The 18,146-nt window shown below is 40.1% G+C and overlaps 1 protein-coding gene across 1 annotated transcript in view; it reads right to left on the reverse strand.

Annotated features, from left to right (window-relative positions):
• Positions 1 to 289: 289 nt before the first annotated feature.
• PES1 (pescadillo ribosomal biogenesis factor 1) overlaps positions 290 to 18,146 on the reverse strand; it is a 207,981-nt gene continuing 190,124 nt past the window's right edge. The window contains exons 10-18 of the mRNA XM_082256075.1: positions 16,502 to 16,618; positions 13,888 to 13,965; positions 13,594 to 13,686; positions 10,577 to 10,707; positions 9,739 to 9,864; positions 7,856 to 8,040; positions 2,986 to 3,125; positions 2,730 to 2,897; positions 290 to 633 (exon numbers count right to left, since the gene is read on the reverse strand). Coding sequence (XP_082112201.1) covers positions 556 to 633; positions 2,730 to 2,897; positions 2,986 to 3,125; positions 7,856 to 8,040; positions 9,739 to 9,864; positions 10,577 to 10,707; positions 13,594 to 13,686; positions 13,888 to 13,965; positions 16,502 to 16,618 — 1,116 coding nt within the window. The 3' untranslated portion in view covers positions 290 to 555. The remainder of the gene's footprint in view (positions 634 to 2,729; positions 2,898 to 2,985; positions 3,126 to 7,855; positions 8,041 to 9,738; positions 9,865 to 10,576; positions 10,708 to 13,593; positions 13,687 to 13,887; positions 13,966 to 16,501; positions 16,619 to 18,146) is intronic.

The raw sequence follows: 18,146 nt of genomic DNA on the forward strand, positions 1-18,146 counted from the left end.
AATCTTCGTTGTATTTATGCCAAATACTACGGCCAGCTTTGATCTTCCAGCTCTGCGATCCTGGCACTCACATTTCACTAAACCTTTTATTCTGCAAACAGAATACACATTGGAGGTAACTTAGCTGGACCAATCAAAAGTATATAAAAAAAGGTTTTCTTCTGGGGTTTCACTTGAAATACCTCCTCTGTTGTACCGGATGGCTGGGGAGGCTTTTGACGCTTTGCCTTAGAATGCCAGAAGTATAGAAGCACTCACTCTCATCCCCTCTGAAATATACCAAAGAGTGTTGTGTCCAGGAACTTTTATTTACAAAATACAGTCTGTATAACAGGTTTTAGGAGGATATCATCTCACAGCTTGTCATTGGGTCTAACAACCACTAATGGATAGATAAGCGATAATGCATGTGACACTTCCTCCATGCATTATTACGAAGGTGTAGATACCCAAAAACTTCTCCTTGTCATATGTAGTTAGGACTACACTGTAAAAGGCTTTAAAATATGCCATTTAAAAGGATGGAGAGGGTGTTGACTTTGGCAAACATCAATGCTATTTTGACTTCTTGGTTTTGCGTTCAGCTTTGGCAGCTTCATCATGGGCCTTTCTCTTCGTTGCCAGCTTATTAGCCTGTAAAAAAAAAAAAAAAAAAAAAAACAAGTCAGCAAAAGGTTCTAATCTTTTAAAACGGTAGGGGGAGGGTTAAAACCACAGTAGCAGAGGGTTAAAACCACAGTCTATTTTGACTCAACAGGAAGGGACAGGATATCTTTTCAATGCGAGATCCAGTCTTAGAGCTCTTTCACACATTCCGTCCGCTGGACGGAGTCCGTTTTTCTCAGCGGGGGATCGAGCCGCCGATCCCCCGCTGAGCAGCAGGAGGACAGCTGTGTCTCCGTGCTGCGTGCGGAGACATAGCTGACAGTTCCCCATGCATCTCTATGGGGGAAATCGGATGTCAACGGACCGTCAGTCCGTTCTCACCCGATCCGATGGACGGATGGAAAATAGGGTTTCCATCCGTCCAGATTGGACGGATGGGATCGGGTCGGATGTCAGCGGACATGTCTCCGCTGACATCTGATGCCCCATAGGAATGCATGGGGGGACCGTTCAGATCCGCCAAAAAAACGGACAGGCGGATCTGAACGGTCCCGCCTGTGTGAAAGGGGCCTTAGGCTACTTTCACACATTGCAGCCATGGCATATGTACAATCCCTCCCCCCAGCTGCCATGTTAGGCTTTTGATGGGCAGTAAAAAACTGGTTCTAATCCCTAGCATTCTATCCAAATCTAAAAATGAAAGAAAATCCTATAGTTGTACTAAAAACAATTACATGCAAGCCCTAACAGTATAAAGTTTTGTCACTGCATTATTACATTGCTCATATGGTTAAAGTAGGTCTTAAAGTGATTGTAAAGTCTCTTTTTTTTTTTTAATAAACACATTATACTTACCTCCTCTGTGCAGTTTGTTTTACACAGGGCAGCCTGAATCATCCTCTTCTTGGATCCCTCTTCACTGTTTCGCAAGCAGCTAGCTCCATTGGAAATTCTGAAGAATCATTTGATATACTTCCCAAATTCTACAAGCTATGTGCCAGAAAGAGAAATCAGAATCGTCGCTGTCCTCACTTTCCATACCTGATGACGAATTTTCCCACGATCGCCATCACTCAGTTCTTCAAGTAACTCAGTTTCGCTGTTTCTGTTTTCCAGTTCGTCTTAAAGCGCTTTTGCACAAAAAGAATGCTTTTTGGACTCCATGGTCGTTCAAAATTTTCAAGGCACAAAGCACTGGAAAAGCACAGGCAGAGCACTGGAAAAATCACCAGGTGAAATCCTGTGGTGAAATGGCATGATACAGCGTGATTTGTTAGGATCACAGCTTTGTATCAGGTCATTTCTGTTTTTACACTTTTGAATTTTCCGCCGGTTCCACCCCCCTGCGTCGCAACGCTTGCAGGAGGGAACTGGAAGGCAAGTGCCGGCAATCGGCCGTGCACAGAGCGGGGAGAGACTGTCAGGATGCCGGGGAGGACAGCGGGGGAGAGCAGAGAAGGCGAGTAACATTGCGGGGTAGTCCCGAGTGTGGCGCGGGATAATCCCGAGAGTGGCTCGGGGTTACCGCTTTTGGTACTAAAAGTTAACCCCGAGCCACATTCAGGAATACCGCCAGGGAGGTTAAGCAAAGTCATGAGACTGGAGCCCAAAGACTGATTTTCAATAATAAATTTATGGAAAGTCCTACTACTTACTGGTGTGTAAGTCGGAAATGTATTTTCATGCATACTTCTAAAGTTACTGAAAGGATTGCTCTTAAGGGAACAATAAATCTAAATTACAATCCAGAGATCTTAATTTTCACATCATGCATAAACCTTAATTTTTAAGAATGTTGAAGGGAAGCGCGATCTTCTCAATGTTGTACCATAGCTTCCAATAAAAAAAAAAAATGTTTCCCCCTTTGTGTGAAATGGTAAAAGATACTTGCTTGCTGTGAGTTAATGAATTAGGACAATTTACCCCCTGGAAGACGAACAATGGCTTTGTATAAAGGTCACACGCAGCAGTGGCATCAACAGATATTAGCTCACATTACATTATCACAAGATTCCAGTTCTCAAATTTTGCAAAGGTTACTAAATTTTTACAAGTTTGATCTTAAACCGACGTTCATGTATAAGCCCCATTTTTGACAAACAATTCTGATAGAGAAATCTTACCTCTCTAACTTTACGCTTCTTGCCAAACATGATTTTGTTGTACAGATACTTTTCTTTCTTTTTCATCATCATGATAGCCAGACGCTTTTCCTCATTCTTTTCTCGTTCAACTGCTCTAGCTTTGTCCTCTAGCTTTACAGTGCCTGCCGTTACCTTTACATTTAGCTTCTGTGTGTGACAGGACAAAATATGCAATCAAAATTAGGGCAGAAAGACAGCTGGTCAAAAGAGAAGGTTTAGGCACGTTGTACATTACCTTCCCCCTAAACTGTTCATCTTCTCTTTCTCTCAACTTCTTATCACTCTCTATATCCTCTTCATTCTCCTCCTCTTCTACCTCATCATCCTCTTCCTCTTCATCATCATCATCCTCCTCTTCATCTTCCTCTTCTTCATCTTCATCCTCCTCCTTGTCTGTTAGTTATTTAACAAAATAAAGACAACAATCTCAATTCAAGCAAGATATAGTTAATGCTGGATAGGAGTAGCTATGCTAATAATTTGGAAAAAATGCATTCCACATAACATACAATCGAATGAACAGTGCCTTGCAAAAGCATTCACCCCCTTGGCATTTTTCGTGTTTTGTTGCCTCACAACCTGGAATTACCATGGATTGTTTGAGGATTTGCATCATTTAATTTACAGAACATGCCCACAACTTTGAAGAGGTTTTTTTTTTTTTTTTTTTTGTGAAGCAAACAATTAGGACAAAATAACAGAAAAAAGTCAATATGCATAACTATTCACCTCCTAAAGTCAATACATTGTAGAGTCCCCTTTTGCGGCAATCACAGCTCCAGGTGGCTTTGGATAAGTCTCTATGAGCTTGTGAAATCTTACCACTGAGATTTTTGCCCATTCCTCATTGCAAAACTGCTCCAGCTCCTTCAAGTTGGATGGTTTGCGCTTGTGAACAGCAATCCTTAAGTCTGACCACAGATTTTCTATTGGATAGAGGTCTGAGCTTTGACTAGGCCATTCCAACACATTTACACGTTTCCCCTTAAACCACTAAAGTGTTGCTTTAGCAGTGTGTTTGGGGTCATTGTCCTGCTGGAAGGTGAACCTCCGTCCTAGCCTCAAATCACGCACAGAGTGGTACAAGTTTTGCTCAAGAATATGGCCCCTTTCACACGGGCGCACCGCCCGACGGAGTCTGTTCTGCTTAGCATGGAATCGATCCGCCGATCCCCGCTGAGCAGGCAGATGACAGCTCCATCTCCGCTCTGCGTGCAGAGATGGAGCTGTCAGATCCCCGCTGTCTTCTCTGGGGAGATCGGATGAGAACGGACCGCCTGTTCGCTCTCATCCGATTAGGTTTCCATCCGTCCGGATTTTACGGACAGGATCGGAATAGGATAGCAGCGGGTGTCAGCGGGTCTCCGCTGACATCCGCTGCCCCACAGGAATGCATGGAGCATCTGATCAGGTGTGCCTGAAAAACTGATAGGCGGATCGGATCGCCCGCGTGAAAGGGGCCTATCCCTGTATTTAGCACCATCCATCTTTCCCTCAACTCTGACCAGTTTCCCAGTCCCGGCTGCTGAAAAACATCCCCACAGCATGATGCTGCCACCACTGTGTGGTTTACTGTGGGGATGGTGTTCTTTGGGTGATATGTGTTGGGTTTGCACCAGACATAGCGTTTTCTTTGATGGCCGAAAAAGTTACATTTTAGTCTCATCAGACCAGAGCACCTTCCTCCATACATTTAGGGAGTCTCACACATGCCTTTTCGCAAACTCAAAACGTGCCATTTTGTTTTTTTGCTGAAAGTAATGGCTTTCTTCTGGCCACTCTATAAAGCCCAACTCTATGGAGCGTACGGCCTATTGTCGTCCTATGTACAGATACTCCAGTCTCTGCTGTGGAACTCTGCAGCTCCTCCAGTGTTACCTTAGGTCTCTGTGCTCTGATTAATGTCCTCCTTGCCCACTCCCTGAGTTTAGGTGGGCGGCCATCTCTTGGCAGGTTTGCTGTTGTGCCATGTGCTTTCCATTTGGTTATGATAGATTTGATGGTGCTCCTGGGGATCATGAAAGATTTGGATATTTTTTTTTTATAACCTAACCCTGACTTGTACTTCTCAACAACATTGTCCCTTACTTGTTTGGAGAGTTCCTTGGTCTTCATGGCAGTGTTTGGTTAGTGGTGCCTCATGCTTAGGTGTTGCAGCCTCTGAGGCCTTTCAAAAAAAGGTGTGTATATGTAATAAAAGATCATGTGACACTTAGATTGCACACAGGCCAGGGCTTGACAAATTTGCCTGAAATCTAGGAGCCAGCTAAAAAAGTTAGGAGCCAGTTTTTTTTTTTTTTAAACTAACAACCAAGCTTTATTTAATAAAATGGATAGAACCCCACTCTCCTCTATAGCGCAATTGGATGGAAACAGACTGTCTCTTTCCATCTGATGCCATCTGATCCGATCCACGGGATGGATAGAAAATAGAACCACCATTTGTCTGTTTTTGGCGGACAGGATCAGATGGTGGCAGATTACTGCTCCATAGAGGAGAATGAAGGGTCCGATCAGGTCTGCCTGAAAAACTGACAGGCGGACCTGATCAGACAGCCCGTGTGAAAGGGGCCTTCGGCTGTGGCACGGTGATGAGGAAAAAAAAAAAAAAAAGATTATATATATAATAATAATAATAGAATTAAAAAAAAAAAAAAAAAATTATTATTTTTTTTAAATTTAAAAAATAAATGAATAATAACCCCACTCCCTGTCCACTTACCTTTAAGCAAAGGTAACTGGACAGAGAGATGAAGCCTGCAAAAACTTCCCTCTCCTCTCCTGTTTGGAAGGAGATGGAAAGGCATTACTCCCGGCCACCACAAGAGGGCGCCAGTTCCCCAGCCTCTCTCATCTCACAGAAGAAGGCCGAAAAGCCAGGGCCTCAATTTTTGGACGGCGCGGAAGTCCGTGCACTCGGGGAAGGAGGTGGGGGCGCAAAAGGGACAGGACACCTCCTGCAGGGCACCCCAGGCGCCAGGTCGCTAATTCTAGTCGCAAATGCGACCTGGCGCCCGGGGATTGTCAAGCCCTGACACAGGCGGACATCATTTCACTAATTATGTGACTTCTGAAGGTAATTGGTTGCACCAGAGCTTTTTATGGGCTTCATAACAAAGGGGGTGAATACATAAGCACATGCCAATTTTCTGTTTCTAAAAAAACAGTTGTATGTATATATTTTTCTCATTTCACTTCACCAACGTAGACTATTGTGTTCTGATCCATCACATAAAATTCAGATCAACAAACATTGAACTTAAGGCTGTAATGTAACAAAATAGTTAAAAAGTCAAGGGGAGTGAATACTTTTGCAAGGCACTATATAAGATCTTTAAACTGCAGTTAGGTGGGTTGTGCAAACACCCCAAATTCCAAAAAAGTTGGGATGCTGTGTAAAATCTACATAAACAGAATTCAATCATTTGCAAATCTCATAAATCCATATTTTATTCAGGATAGAAAACATATCAAATGTTTAAATGGAAACTACAATTTTAACCACTTGAAGACTCCGCCTTTTATTACACTTTGTTCACATGTAAAAATCCTGTATTTTTTGCTAGAAAATTATTTAGAACCCCAAAACATTATATATTAAAGCAGAGGCCCTAGAGAATAAAATGTTGGTTGTTGCAATTTATGTTACACGGTATTTACGCAACAGTTTTTCAAACGTAATTTTGAGGGAAAAAAAACACCTTTTTTTTATTTTAACCCCTTCAGGTCTAAGCCTTTTTCTAACACTTCTTGTTTAGAAGTTAAAAATCAGCATTTTTTACTAGAAAATTACTTAGAACCCCCAAAGATATACATTTTCTTTAGCAGAGACCCTAGAGAATAAAATAGCAATCGTTGCAATATTTTATGTCACACTATATCTGCACAGCGGGCTTTCAAATGCAATTTTTGGAAGAAATACACTTTCACGAATTAAAATTTTTTTTTTAATGTATAATGTGAATGATGATGTTACACCGAGTAGATACCCAACATATCATGCTTTAAAGTTGCGCACACTCGTGGAATGGCGACAAACTATGGTATCTAAAAATCTCCATAGGCGACACTTTAAAAATTTCTACAGGTTACCAGTTTGTGGATACTGCTAGAATTATTGCTCTCGCGCCAACGATCGCTGGAATACTTCACGTGTGGTTTGAACACATTTACATTTGAGGGAACGACTTATGTATGTGTTCGCTTCTGCGCGCAAGCATTGTGGGATGGGGCGCTTTAAATTTTTATTTTTTTTTATTCTTACACTATCCCTTTAATTTTTTTTTTTTTTTTTTTCTGATCACTTTTATTGCTGTCAGAGGGAATGTATACATCCTTTGTGACAGTAATAGGAAGTGACAGGTACTCTTTATGGAGGGATCTGGGGCCTATAAGACCCCAAATCCCTCCTTTCCACTTAAAAGCATTCAAAACACCAAGTTTGGCTGTTTTGAATGCTGTCATTTTTTTTTTTTATTTGGCGCCTTTAAGTCTTCTGTAAACTGGAAGTGATGTCATGACATGGCTTCCGGGTTACTAGATCGGAGACCCAATTGAAGCCGATTTCGACTCCGTTCGGGTCTCCGGCCAGCTGGAGGACGTTTTCAGACATTCCCTCCCACTGCTTGTAAAATCAATCCAGTGGCTAATTAGCCACTAGGATTGCTTTAACAAAAAAGTCGACCATCGGGTCGAAAAATCATGCATCATCCCTGTATAAACACTCAAAGTCCAGTGGGTACGCTGCTGGTCGTCAAGCGGTTAAGACAAAAAAAGAAGATAAGTTTGAAATTGATGGCAGCAACACAAAATACATTTTTACACAGCGCCCTAACTTTTTTAAAACTGGGGTTGTATTAATCTGATTGTACATCATTTAGTATTGGTGCTAGGCTATTTCTATTCCATACATATCTATTTCTGGCTTAGAAATTTTCATGTACACGGCGCTGTAAATTGAAATATACCGATTTATGGGCTAGTTATATAGTTTGACAAAATGCAGCTCAGCTCTTAGAAGCACCCTGGTCATGGTGGTAATCCCCTTTATTTAGCTTTTAGTTCTTGTAACTGTATAAAGTTATCATTATTTGTTGAATAGTTACCAAGTGTCTCTCCTCTCTGCAGTGCCAAGAGACGTTGCTTTTCTGGTGGAATGTAATCGCCTTCCTTCTCCACCACAAATGGTGAAAGATGGGGAGGTAGCAACACCCCTGGAAAGTAGTCTTCCACAGGCAAAAGTAGACGGGCATTCACGGAGTCAAAAACCCACTGTGGCTGAACATAATATCTGCAGAGGAAAATGGAACCAGATTCAAAAGTGTATGGTTAGAATATTAAGTTCTCTGTCATGCTGGAATAGAAAACAGATACAGAAGGCAATTTTTGTACCAGGTTTACAAACAGATGCAGCAGATTTATGGGGTATAGGCCCTTTCTGTAGGACATAACAACCCCCCCCCCCCCCCCCCCGGATGCACCCAGGATGCAGCATGTAGGATTTTTTAAAATACACAGCAACCGCAGTGTGATGTTTTACATAGGATTTAAAGGAATACATTTTTTATGCATTATTCTTTCGCTTTTATTTACCCCAAAAACGGATCAGTGTGCTTTCAAAGGTCCATTATGCTTTGAAAGATATTTTTTAACCTACACTAAACATTGGAAGATGCAACCGTCACTAGCAATTAGAATGCAACTACACTGGTCTTGAAGATCTCATTTATGGCCTGCTTCATAAAAAATATGTCACAGGCAGCAACAAGGATTAAAATGTAACCCCAATCTCAACCATAAAACTTAAAGGGCTTTATTTACTAAGGCTGGAGAGGGCAAAATTGGTCAGAATTCTGCAGAGAAACCAATCAGCTTACAGGTTTTATTGCTAAAGCTTAAACAAGCTGAGGTTAGAAGCTGATTGGTTTCTCTGGAGAATTGTGACTAATTTTGGTCTCTTTAGCCTTAGTAAATAAACCCCACAATGGCAATGTCATTTCAAAAGTTATTTTCAATGTTTTTACAATATGAAACATAAAAAAATTAACAGTTATCCTACCAGGAAGGTCCTTGGTTAGGCACTTTGTTTTGCAATGATAAAGCTCAGTCCCTGTCTCCTAATTATGCTTCTGTGTTGTCACCCTGTTATTATGGGCTTCCAATGGAGGCTACAAATGCCAGTCCCAACACACATTACACAGGCAAAGAGTTCACTGTTGTCAGCATCAGGAAGGCCACCCCAGAGGGCATGGATGTAGACAAAGTGGTTGCAAAGAGGCATATTATGGGAGATAGAAACTTCTTTAACAAAGTAAATGTCATCCAGTTAAGTTTTGCATCTGCTTTAATATTAATTAAAAAAACGAAATTAACTTTAAATGTAGATGTTATACTAATTTTTTTTCCAGTATTCCATTAGCTTGAACTGTATTAAAACCATAAAGTTTACAAATTTAACAATTTGCTGACTAAAGCAGTGTCTAACATTTTTCTCTCATCTGTACAGAACTTTGTGTGTGCGTGCTAATATTTACCAATACCCTCTCAAAAAGCTTAAAGGCATTTATTGTGTTTTTTTTTTCACAGGAGCATTGCACCAGCAATCAGTGGGCCACAGGTGAAATGTCAGGCTCCTGCAAACTCTTCCTCTAGCTTGCTTTCTGTAAAATGAACCTTCGTGGAATACATGTTAAGATATAATAATGTCTGTCAGGAGAGCAAAGCCTACAAGGGAAGAACAGTTTCATTTGTATCCAATCACCTACAGGCAAGGTTTATACCACAGCAGACCTGAACAATAACAAAAAAATACCTTGAGAAATGGCATTTAAAGTAGAACTAAAGTTCAGTCTAAAAAATGATAGTGAACAGTCTATACTGCACATTATGACAAGAGCTCTGGGAGCCCTAAATAACTACAATCCTTTAGCATTTTTTTTAACAACCAAGTATACAATGGAGGCTAGATCTGAGATTTTAATCTGGTTACCTGTTGATGATCTGAGTCTGCACATTTGGGCGGTCCACAATATGATGAGTGATGGTAGGCTCAGAGCTGTCATATGTTGCTCCTATGTAGAGTGTGCTGTCCCATGAAACTTCACCCCCAAAACTCCTGTTGAGACGCAATGCATGCAAAACAATACGTCAAGAACAGTTTGCGCAATAATATAAAGACAAAAACAAGGACTATGAAAGTTAAACTAAAGGCAAACCGTTTGTACATACTGTAAGTGAGGTTTATACATTTTTTTTTTTTTTGCATCTGTGTCAGTCATACAAATTTTCCTGCCCCATAGCAAAAACAGGAAGTCCTGGGGTGTTGACAGAACTAGTGTCATCATTAAATGATTTCCCCTATATTACTGTTCTGGTGTCAAATTTCAATGATCACGGTAAACAGGATAAATAGACAGGGTGAATTTCCACAGACACCAAACAAAAAGAAAAAAAAAAGAAAAAAAAGAAGAAGGACAGAGGGGTGTTCTAATCCCTCTCCAATCTGTCCGAAATTTAGTTGGCAAGAATAGCTTAATAAAGTTAAGATTAACATCTAATATATATATATATATATATATATATATATATGTATGTATGTATGTATCTCTATCTATCTATATATAACTATCTATAGAATAATGATGCATATAATTTGTCTATATAGATAGAGATATATAATTTTTTTCCCCAAATAACATTTTATTGAAAAATCTGGGCACGACAATAAACCGGAAAGAAAAAAAAATAATTTGCATAATACTGCAACAGCGGTAGTACATTCAATGACCGACCAAAATTATAAAAATTAGAGCTCCTTTCTGACTCACCGAATGACAAATGCCAGGGCTTCTCTAGGTACCTCCCTGTTCAAGAAGAATTTAAGGCCCACAAACAAAGATTTGTGTTTCTCTTCTTCCTGCTGCTGCTTTCTTTGCTCCTCCTGAAGGTTGTCATTCTCCTGTACGAGAGTTCATAATGAGAAATCCTATTATGCTATATAACCTTCAAATACATCACATAAGACAGTTCAGGGAAACCTGTATTGTGAGAAAAGTGGAGGCTGCCAGAAAACGCTAGACTGCTGTCTCAATGCCTAACCTGGAACAAGTATGCAACAACCAAGTCATAACTGTGTAGGTTTTATTGGAGGTCAATGAATCAACATAGTAAAGACAGAGCATCTGCAAATCTGTAAGAGAAATAGTTCCTCCACAAAAAAAAGATAGTAAAGGCAGCCTATATATTTCTTGAATACAGGCTTCCTTTGAAGCAATACTTCTTTTTTTTGGTATAAAAATAAACATGTTATACTTACCTGCTCTGTGCAGTGGTTTTGCACAGAGCAGCCCAGATCCTCTTCTTCTCCGGTCCCTCTTTGGCGCTTCTAGCCTCTCCTTCCTGCTGATTGCCCCCACAGCAAGCAGCTTGCTATTAGGGATGTAACGATATCGAAGATATCGCGATATCGTATCGCCGTGGTCGTCTCGATATCGTTGTGGTCGTGTCTCGATATCGTCGCGGTTGGGTTACAATATTAAAAGGACAGGTGTCCGTCAAAAAGCAAGAGGAATAAACACAGTCCCGCGGAACAAATCATTGTTAACATAGACCAGAGTTTAAGGATTTTTTTTACTTTTTTTTTTTTTTTTCCTTGCAATGTAGATATTTTGATCTTTCTGATGAAAAACGTGAACATAAGCTAAATGATAGGTCAATGTTTTTTTTTAAAGGCTTTTTGACTATTTTATTTAAGTTTAAGTTATGTTCCTAAATACCAGTTTTAAAAGGCTGCCTTTATTTGCCTTGCACATTTAAACCTGACTTAACTTGATCTTTGTTTGCACTTAAAGGGAATTGCCTATTGTTTGTTTACAATTGTTCTAGCTGCTTCTTAACTTGAACATTGCACAGAAGAATCAGTTATGCAACCAAATATTACTATACAGAATATTGATGTTCCTGACTACAACTTGCACTTTAAAAGCACTATGTGATCAGTGTTTTATGTTGTCATGGATCCATAAATACAACAATAAATTGCCTGTTGACTGGCAAAAGCAGAATAAATGTTGGTATTTTTTCGCTATTATCATCACAAACACTATCATGAGCTATTTAACAATACCATGAGCTTTTCCACAATATCGCAATAAATATCGTACCGTGAGGTCAATATCGAAATTGTATCGTACCGTGAGATTTTGATATTGTTACATCCCTACTTGCTATGGGGTGACAAAGCCAAGCTGCAGCTCCATGTACCCATTCAGAAACGGAGACGTGCCTCGGCCCCTGCCCCTCTCCCCTCAATGTCTCACTGACTTTGACAGCAGCGGGAACCAATCAGGAGGAAGAGTGCCGGACAGCCGAGTCTCTCGTGCTGGATCGAGATGGGCTCAGGTAAGTATTATGGGGGCTGAAGACGACTGCTGCACATAGATGGTTTTTTATCTTAATGCATAGAATGCATTAAGATAAAAAAAACCTTCTGCCCTTACAACTACTTTAAAGAAGAATGCCAGGTTTTTACAGTGTTAAATGTAACTGCCTACATACCCATACATGGCTGACGCCCCTGGAAGCTAGGAATCGGTGAATAAGACACCGCAACTCCAGTGATCTCTACTAGCTTCCAGGTCCCATGTTAAGTGGCTGGCTTATTAAATAAAGGAGGTCCACTGCTCAGCACAGGCACCAAAGAATTTATCTGATTAGACAAGGTGGAAAGTGTTACATGCCCCACCCTATCCAATCAGAGAACACTTTACATTCATTCAGAAAATCCAAACCATACATTGAACGGCGCCTGTGCCAAGTGATTGAACTCCCGTGTTCAGAGGACACGACTGTCTTTGAGTTCAATATTTTCTGACGCACCGAGTAGGAATAAGTATGTAGCTAAAGTCAAAGTAAAACCTGAACAAGCATACTTGTTCAAGGTCATTGACAAAAACTATTTAAAGTTTACAAAAGCCCTTGTAAGAAGTCTTTTGAACTGAAAACTTCTTGTGCTTGGGCTGCACTGTTATCAGTATTACCACAGCATTGTAACTAGCTATCGCTGTGGACTACAGAACACCTCCCATCGATGTAATCAATATGAGGGAGGTAATCTAATTCCTTAACACAATTCCTGGCCTAGACTGACAATGGTGCACCTCATCCATAGATACAGTATGGTGAGTGAGAGTTGTCACCCTAGGTAAGATCCTAATCAAGAGAGAAAATACAGAAAAAAAAAAAAAGGAAAAAATGCAGCCACCACATCTATGGACTGGTAAGCTGCAATAAAAATGTATTTTTGTTCTTGGGTTTAGACAAGCTTTACGGCCTTTGGACCAGCATGACAACCCAGCCAACTAACATTTTCAGATAGGTCAGCAATTACCGACTATGGAGTTTGCCCCATACAAATTTTGTTTCCTTCTTCCTGGTGCGTTATGATTTTTGGAGGTATGGGATAATAAATTGTTTTATTTTTTTCCACAGAAAAGTTACATTTCTGGAACTGCATTATAGTTTTGTCACTTCAGATGAGAAATGTTAGATTTTGCATCCACAGGTGTGATCAGGAAGCCAATCAGTATATTTAAATACAGCAATTACATTACAATTCATATTACATTGCTGCTAGTTTACTTTACAGATGTAGTAATAGCATGTCTTCTTTTGAACCCTACTAAAAATAGATTATGTTTTTACCTTTAGATACAGTTGGAGCTTTTAAAAAAATAAATAAAAAATTGGTACAGACCTAATATACGTACAGAATGAATTTTTTTGCCAGCACCTGGCTGAGCACTCACAATGGTGAAATAACTAGCTACCACAAATTCTTACTCACTGGATCTGTGGGAAATTCATCAAGCTCCGCTTCTGGATCCTCAGGTTCAGATGGAATCACTCGAGACAGACTGGCACTGAGAGCTGTCAATTTCTGAAAGAGTAAGCAGACTCAGTGGGCTGAATGTCAGGCAAACTGAAATAGGACACTTGGCAACTTGATGCATAAGAGCCGATGAAAAAACAATGAGAAGACAAGAACGGAAGTACAAACATCAGAATGAGCACCAGTATAATACAGCAGATGTAAAACATTAGTTATATTGTCAGTTTAACTTCTGTCCCAGCAGCATACCTCCATGTAGGCTTCAGACCCCAGAGCATATTTGTCTTCATCATTCACTTTCAGGTCTGCCTCCGATTGAGAATCTAACTGATGGAACACAGGAAGCAATACAATGTTAAAACGGGCAAGAACGAATGATGAAAAGCTCTTACGTTCAACAGAAAGACATAAGTAGCCATTTACAAATAAGACAAAAATGTGTACTTGTTTTTTTAGTCACTAAAAATAAATGTACCTACATCATCAACCTCATCAATGTACCTATTTGCATCAATCAACCTACATATTTTTAAGCTGGGTTGTTTGTTCATAGTGGAAATATACGCTAATTTTAATTTATTTTTTTTTTTATCCATGCCTGCTAAGCAGTGTGGTAAATATCCCCAACTACTTAGCATGCATGGCATGTATGCAACAAACTTGTCCAATTTCACCCCCACAGTCTCTTGGTCCCATGGTGCAGCTTCTCCAACCTTTTGGGTGACAGTGGGTGCTCACCTAGGGAACAGCACAGACGCTGACAGCCAATCAGCCTGGTGGAATGAGAAGGGGAGTTGCATGCACGGGTCGGGTTTGAATAGATGCAGGTCTACTCCACCAGTCTCAGTCAAAAAGCTCGCACGAAAGGGTGTGAAAAGGAAAGGTGACACATTGAATCTAGATACTGTAGCTACTTGCTGGAGTGACCAGCTATAGCAGCAAGAAAGAAAAACCTTGAAACAAGAGACAGGTTGTCAGGTAATTCTTCATCTTAGCAAGTGAAATTTATTTTGAAAAAATGTAACCTTTAGTATCATTTTAACCACTTCAGCCCCGGAAGATTTAACCCCCTTCCTGACCAGGCCCTATTTTGGGATTTGGCACTGCGTGACTTTAACGGACAACTGCCCAGTCATGCGACGCTGTACCTAAATGAAATTGACGTCCTTTTTTTCCCCACAAACAGAGCTTTCTTTTGGTACTATTTGATCACCTGTGCGATTTTTCCTTTTTGCGCTATAAACAAAAAGAGCGAAAATTTTGAAAAAACAACATTTTTCACATTTTTTTATATGAAATTCCCCAGAAAAAAAAATGTAAAAATCTAAATTTAACATTTTAGGCCAATTTGTTTTTTTGCTACATATTTTTGGTTGGGAAAAAAAATAAAAAAAAAAAATCGCAATAAGCGTATTTTGATTGGTTTGCGCAAAAGTTATTGCGTTTACTAAAGGGAAAGATCTATGTCATTTTTATTGTTTTTTTTTTTTTTTTTAAAAGTAATAGCGGCGATCTGCGTTTTTTTTTGCGGGACTGCGACATTGCCGCGGACAGATCGGACCCTTGACTGACATTTCTGACACTTTTGGGGGTACCAGTGACATAACTACAGTAATCAGTGCTATACATATGCACTGTTACTATAAAAATGGCAGGGAAGGGGTTAACTTTATTAGAGATGCAGGGGTTAAGTGTGTCCCTAGGGGCGTGCTTCTAACTGTAAAGGGGTGTGGCTTTTCATGTAACCACAGAGACATACGATCCTACATAGCAGGATCGTATGATCTCTGCTGTTACACCAGGGAGAATGACATGCAGCTTTGTTTACATTAGCGGCCTGCCTTTCTCCCTCTCCACCGGGAGGTCACGAGTGACACTGGACCCGCGCCGGTCACACACGCGGGGATGCAAGGGAATGAGCGGAACGAAAGCGTGCCTCTGGCGGCGCGCGCTCGCCCCCTACAGGCTCCTGGGCTAGCGACGTAGTACTACGTCACTTTGCCCAGGAGGGGCTGACTGCTGCAGTAAATGTACTTACGGCGGTCGGCAAGTGGTTAAGGGTTCTTTCACATAGGCATTCAGTCTGGATCTAAAAGAGGTTTGACCTCGCTCCAGTGGATGAGCATAAAATGATCCTTTATTAAGATTAAAAATCCAACAAGACAATCGAGCCACAGACAACTGACGCGTTTCACGATTTAAGATCGCCTATCAGTTATGTGGCTCAATTATCCTGTCTTATTGGATTTATAATCTTAAGGATTATTTTATCTTCATCCACTGGAGTGCGGTCAAACCTCTGTTTGTTTACGTTGAGTGGATCCAGACCACGGACTGGACTTGCACCTAGTTGCCTGAGGGTTGGATTGTCCTCACCTGGAGCGGTGTACATTTCCTTTCAGTGAACCATTCAGTCTGGATCTGTCTCAGCGTTTCAGACAGACCCAGACTGAACCACAATGTATTTCTATGTGCAGGCGGATGTAAACGATAATCATTATTTACATCTGCCTACATTTTTTTTTTTTTTTTTTTAAAAAAGGAACAAGGTTGTGTCTTTTTCCATTTAGACTGATCTGAATGGATGTAAACAGATGTAATCAGTTTCATTTTTTAAATCCTTTTCTTAGCTGTAATTGGTTTCTGCAAAAATAAACAAAAAGCGATGCAAAAAAAATGATTTGAAATTAACTGAAGTACAAACTAATATAAACTGATGTAACCTGAATCTGTATTTATTATTTATGACACGTGTGAAAGGACCCCAACAACTGTAAGCACCCAATTCATGAAGACGCACTAATTGTAACTTTAATATCACAAATTTCCAGCAAAAAACAGAAGTGCATTTTTATTCGCTTACCTTAGGGGGATATTGCAGGTTAAGAATCTGATAGAGGCGAAAGTTGACAAATCCCAAGAGGGTGGTATAAAACTCTGTAAACGTTGCCATAACCCTATAATCCACATCTGTAGGGTGCTGCAGAGAAACAGCACAGTAATGATGTTGATAAAGAATTATAGATTCAGCAAAAAATAAATATTCATGTTATTTTACCTGTCTTAATAATATGACTATATCAGCAAGCTGCCTATACACGGCTATCAATAATGCTGGCAATTTTACGTAAACTTCAACCATACTGCCTCCAGGAGTCCGAAAGTAAGCAACTGACCAACAAAATAGGGTCGCTTTTAAAGTCTAAACTGGGCAATAAATTGACAGCTTCTATACAGTTTGTTGAAAGATCAAACTGAAAACAGAAAAAAACTGCAATGTTGTCAAGTTCAAAGGGATTCGATTTTTCTATCAGCTTATATTATGGCAATTTCAATCCCATCTTTTTTTTTTGCTTTTCAAAACAATACTACCACCTTTAATTGCTTCAATTGGACAAAATGACTGAAAAGTTTAATTGCTCTATGAAATGGCCAAGTATATAGCCAGCTTTAAGATACACACAAAAAATGGTTAGGTGCTATAGAAGCACTGCAAATGACTTCTACATTAGTATTTTGAAAGTAGCTTTCAATTTGTTTAGTGCTCAAGTGCCCTGACAACCATCTTTAATGAGCGCTTGGGATATTGAGAGTACATGTACTAGGTGTCCCAGTAGCTGTGTTGTAGCAGTCCAGAAGATAGGTCACTTGTTGGATCACTTTATGAAATTGGGAAGTATAAGAAATTCACTTTTGAATACCCACTGGCTGTACACTAGTCTGATCTTCCTCTATTTTTCACCCCATCACTTTCCTCGCTGCTTTTTCCAGGGCACTACAATCCATGCTAAAGGGACAGGTTTAACTTGCCAAAATAGATGGTTTAAATGTAAATACTGACGGTCCCACCTGTTAAGATTTTTTTTGCAAAAACTCACTTTTATTTGACAAAGATTTGTCCACATTGTGCAACAAATAGTTACAATATAAAACAAAGATATATGTTATTGTATGATCAACAGATCCCTTGTACATTAACCACTTGCCTACTGTGCACTTAAACCCCCTTCCCATCCAGGCCAATTTTCAGCTTTCAGCGCTGTCACACTTTGAATGACATTTGCGCGGTCATGCTACACTGTACCCATATGAAATTTTTATCATTTTTTTCACACAAATAGAGCTTTCTTTTGGTGGTATTTAATCATCTCTGGGTTTTTTATTTTTTACAAAAAAAAAGTATAAATACAAAATTTTGAAAAAAAAAAAATAAGTTTTTCTTATTTTCTGCGAGTAAATTTTGAAAATAAATTTTTCTCCTTCACTGATGTTCGCTGATGAGGCGGCACTGATGGGCACTGATAGGCTGCACTGATGGGCACTGATGAGGTGGCACTGATGGGTACTGATGAGGTGGCACTGATGGGCACTGATGAGGAGGTACTAATATGCCGCACTGATGAGCACTGATAGGCGGCACTGATGAGCACTGAGAGGTGGCACTGCTGGGCACTGGCGGATGGCACTAGACACTGACGGGTGGCACTGATGGGCAGCACCATCAGTGC

This window comes from Pelophylax lessonae (assembly GCF_965119305.1).
Source record: "Pelophylax lessonae genome assembly, chromosome: 1".
In the NCBI taxonomy this organism is placed as follows: domain Eukaryota; kingdom Metazoa; phylum Chordata; class Amphibia; order Anura; family Ranidae; genus Pelophylax; species Pelophylax lessonae.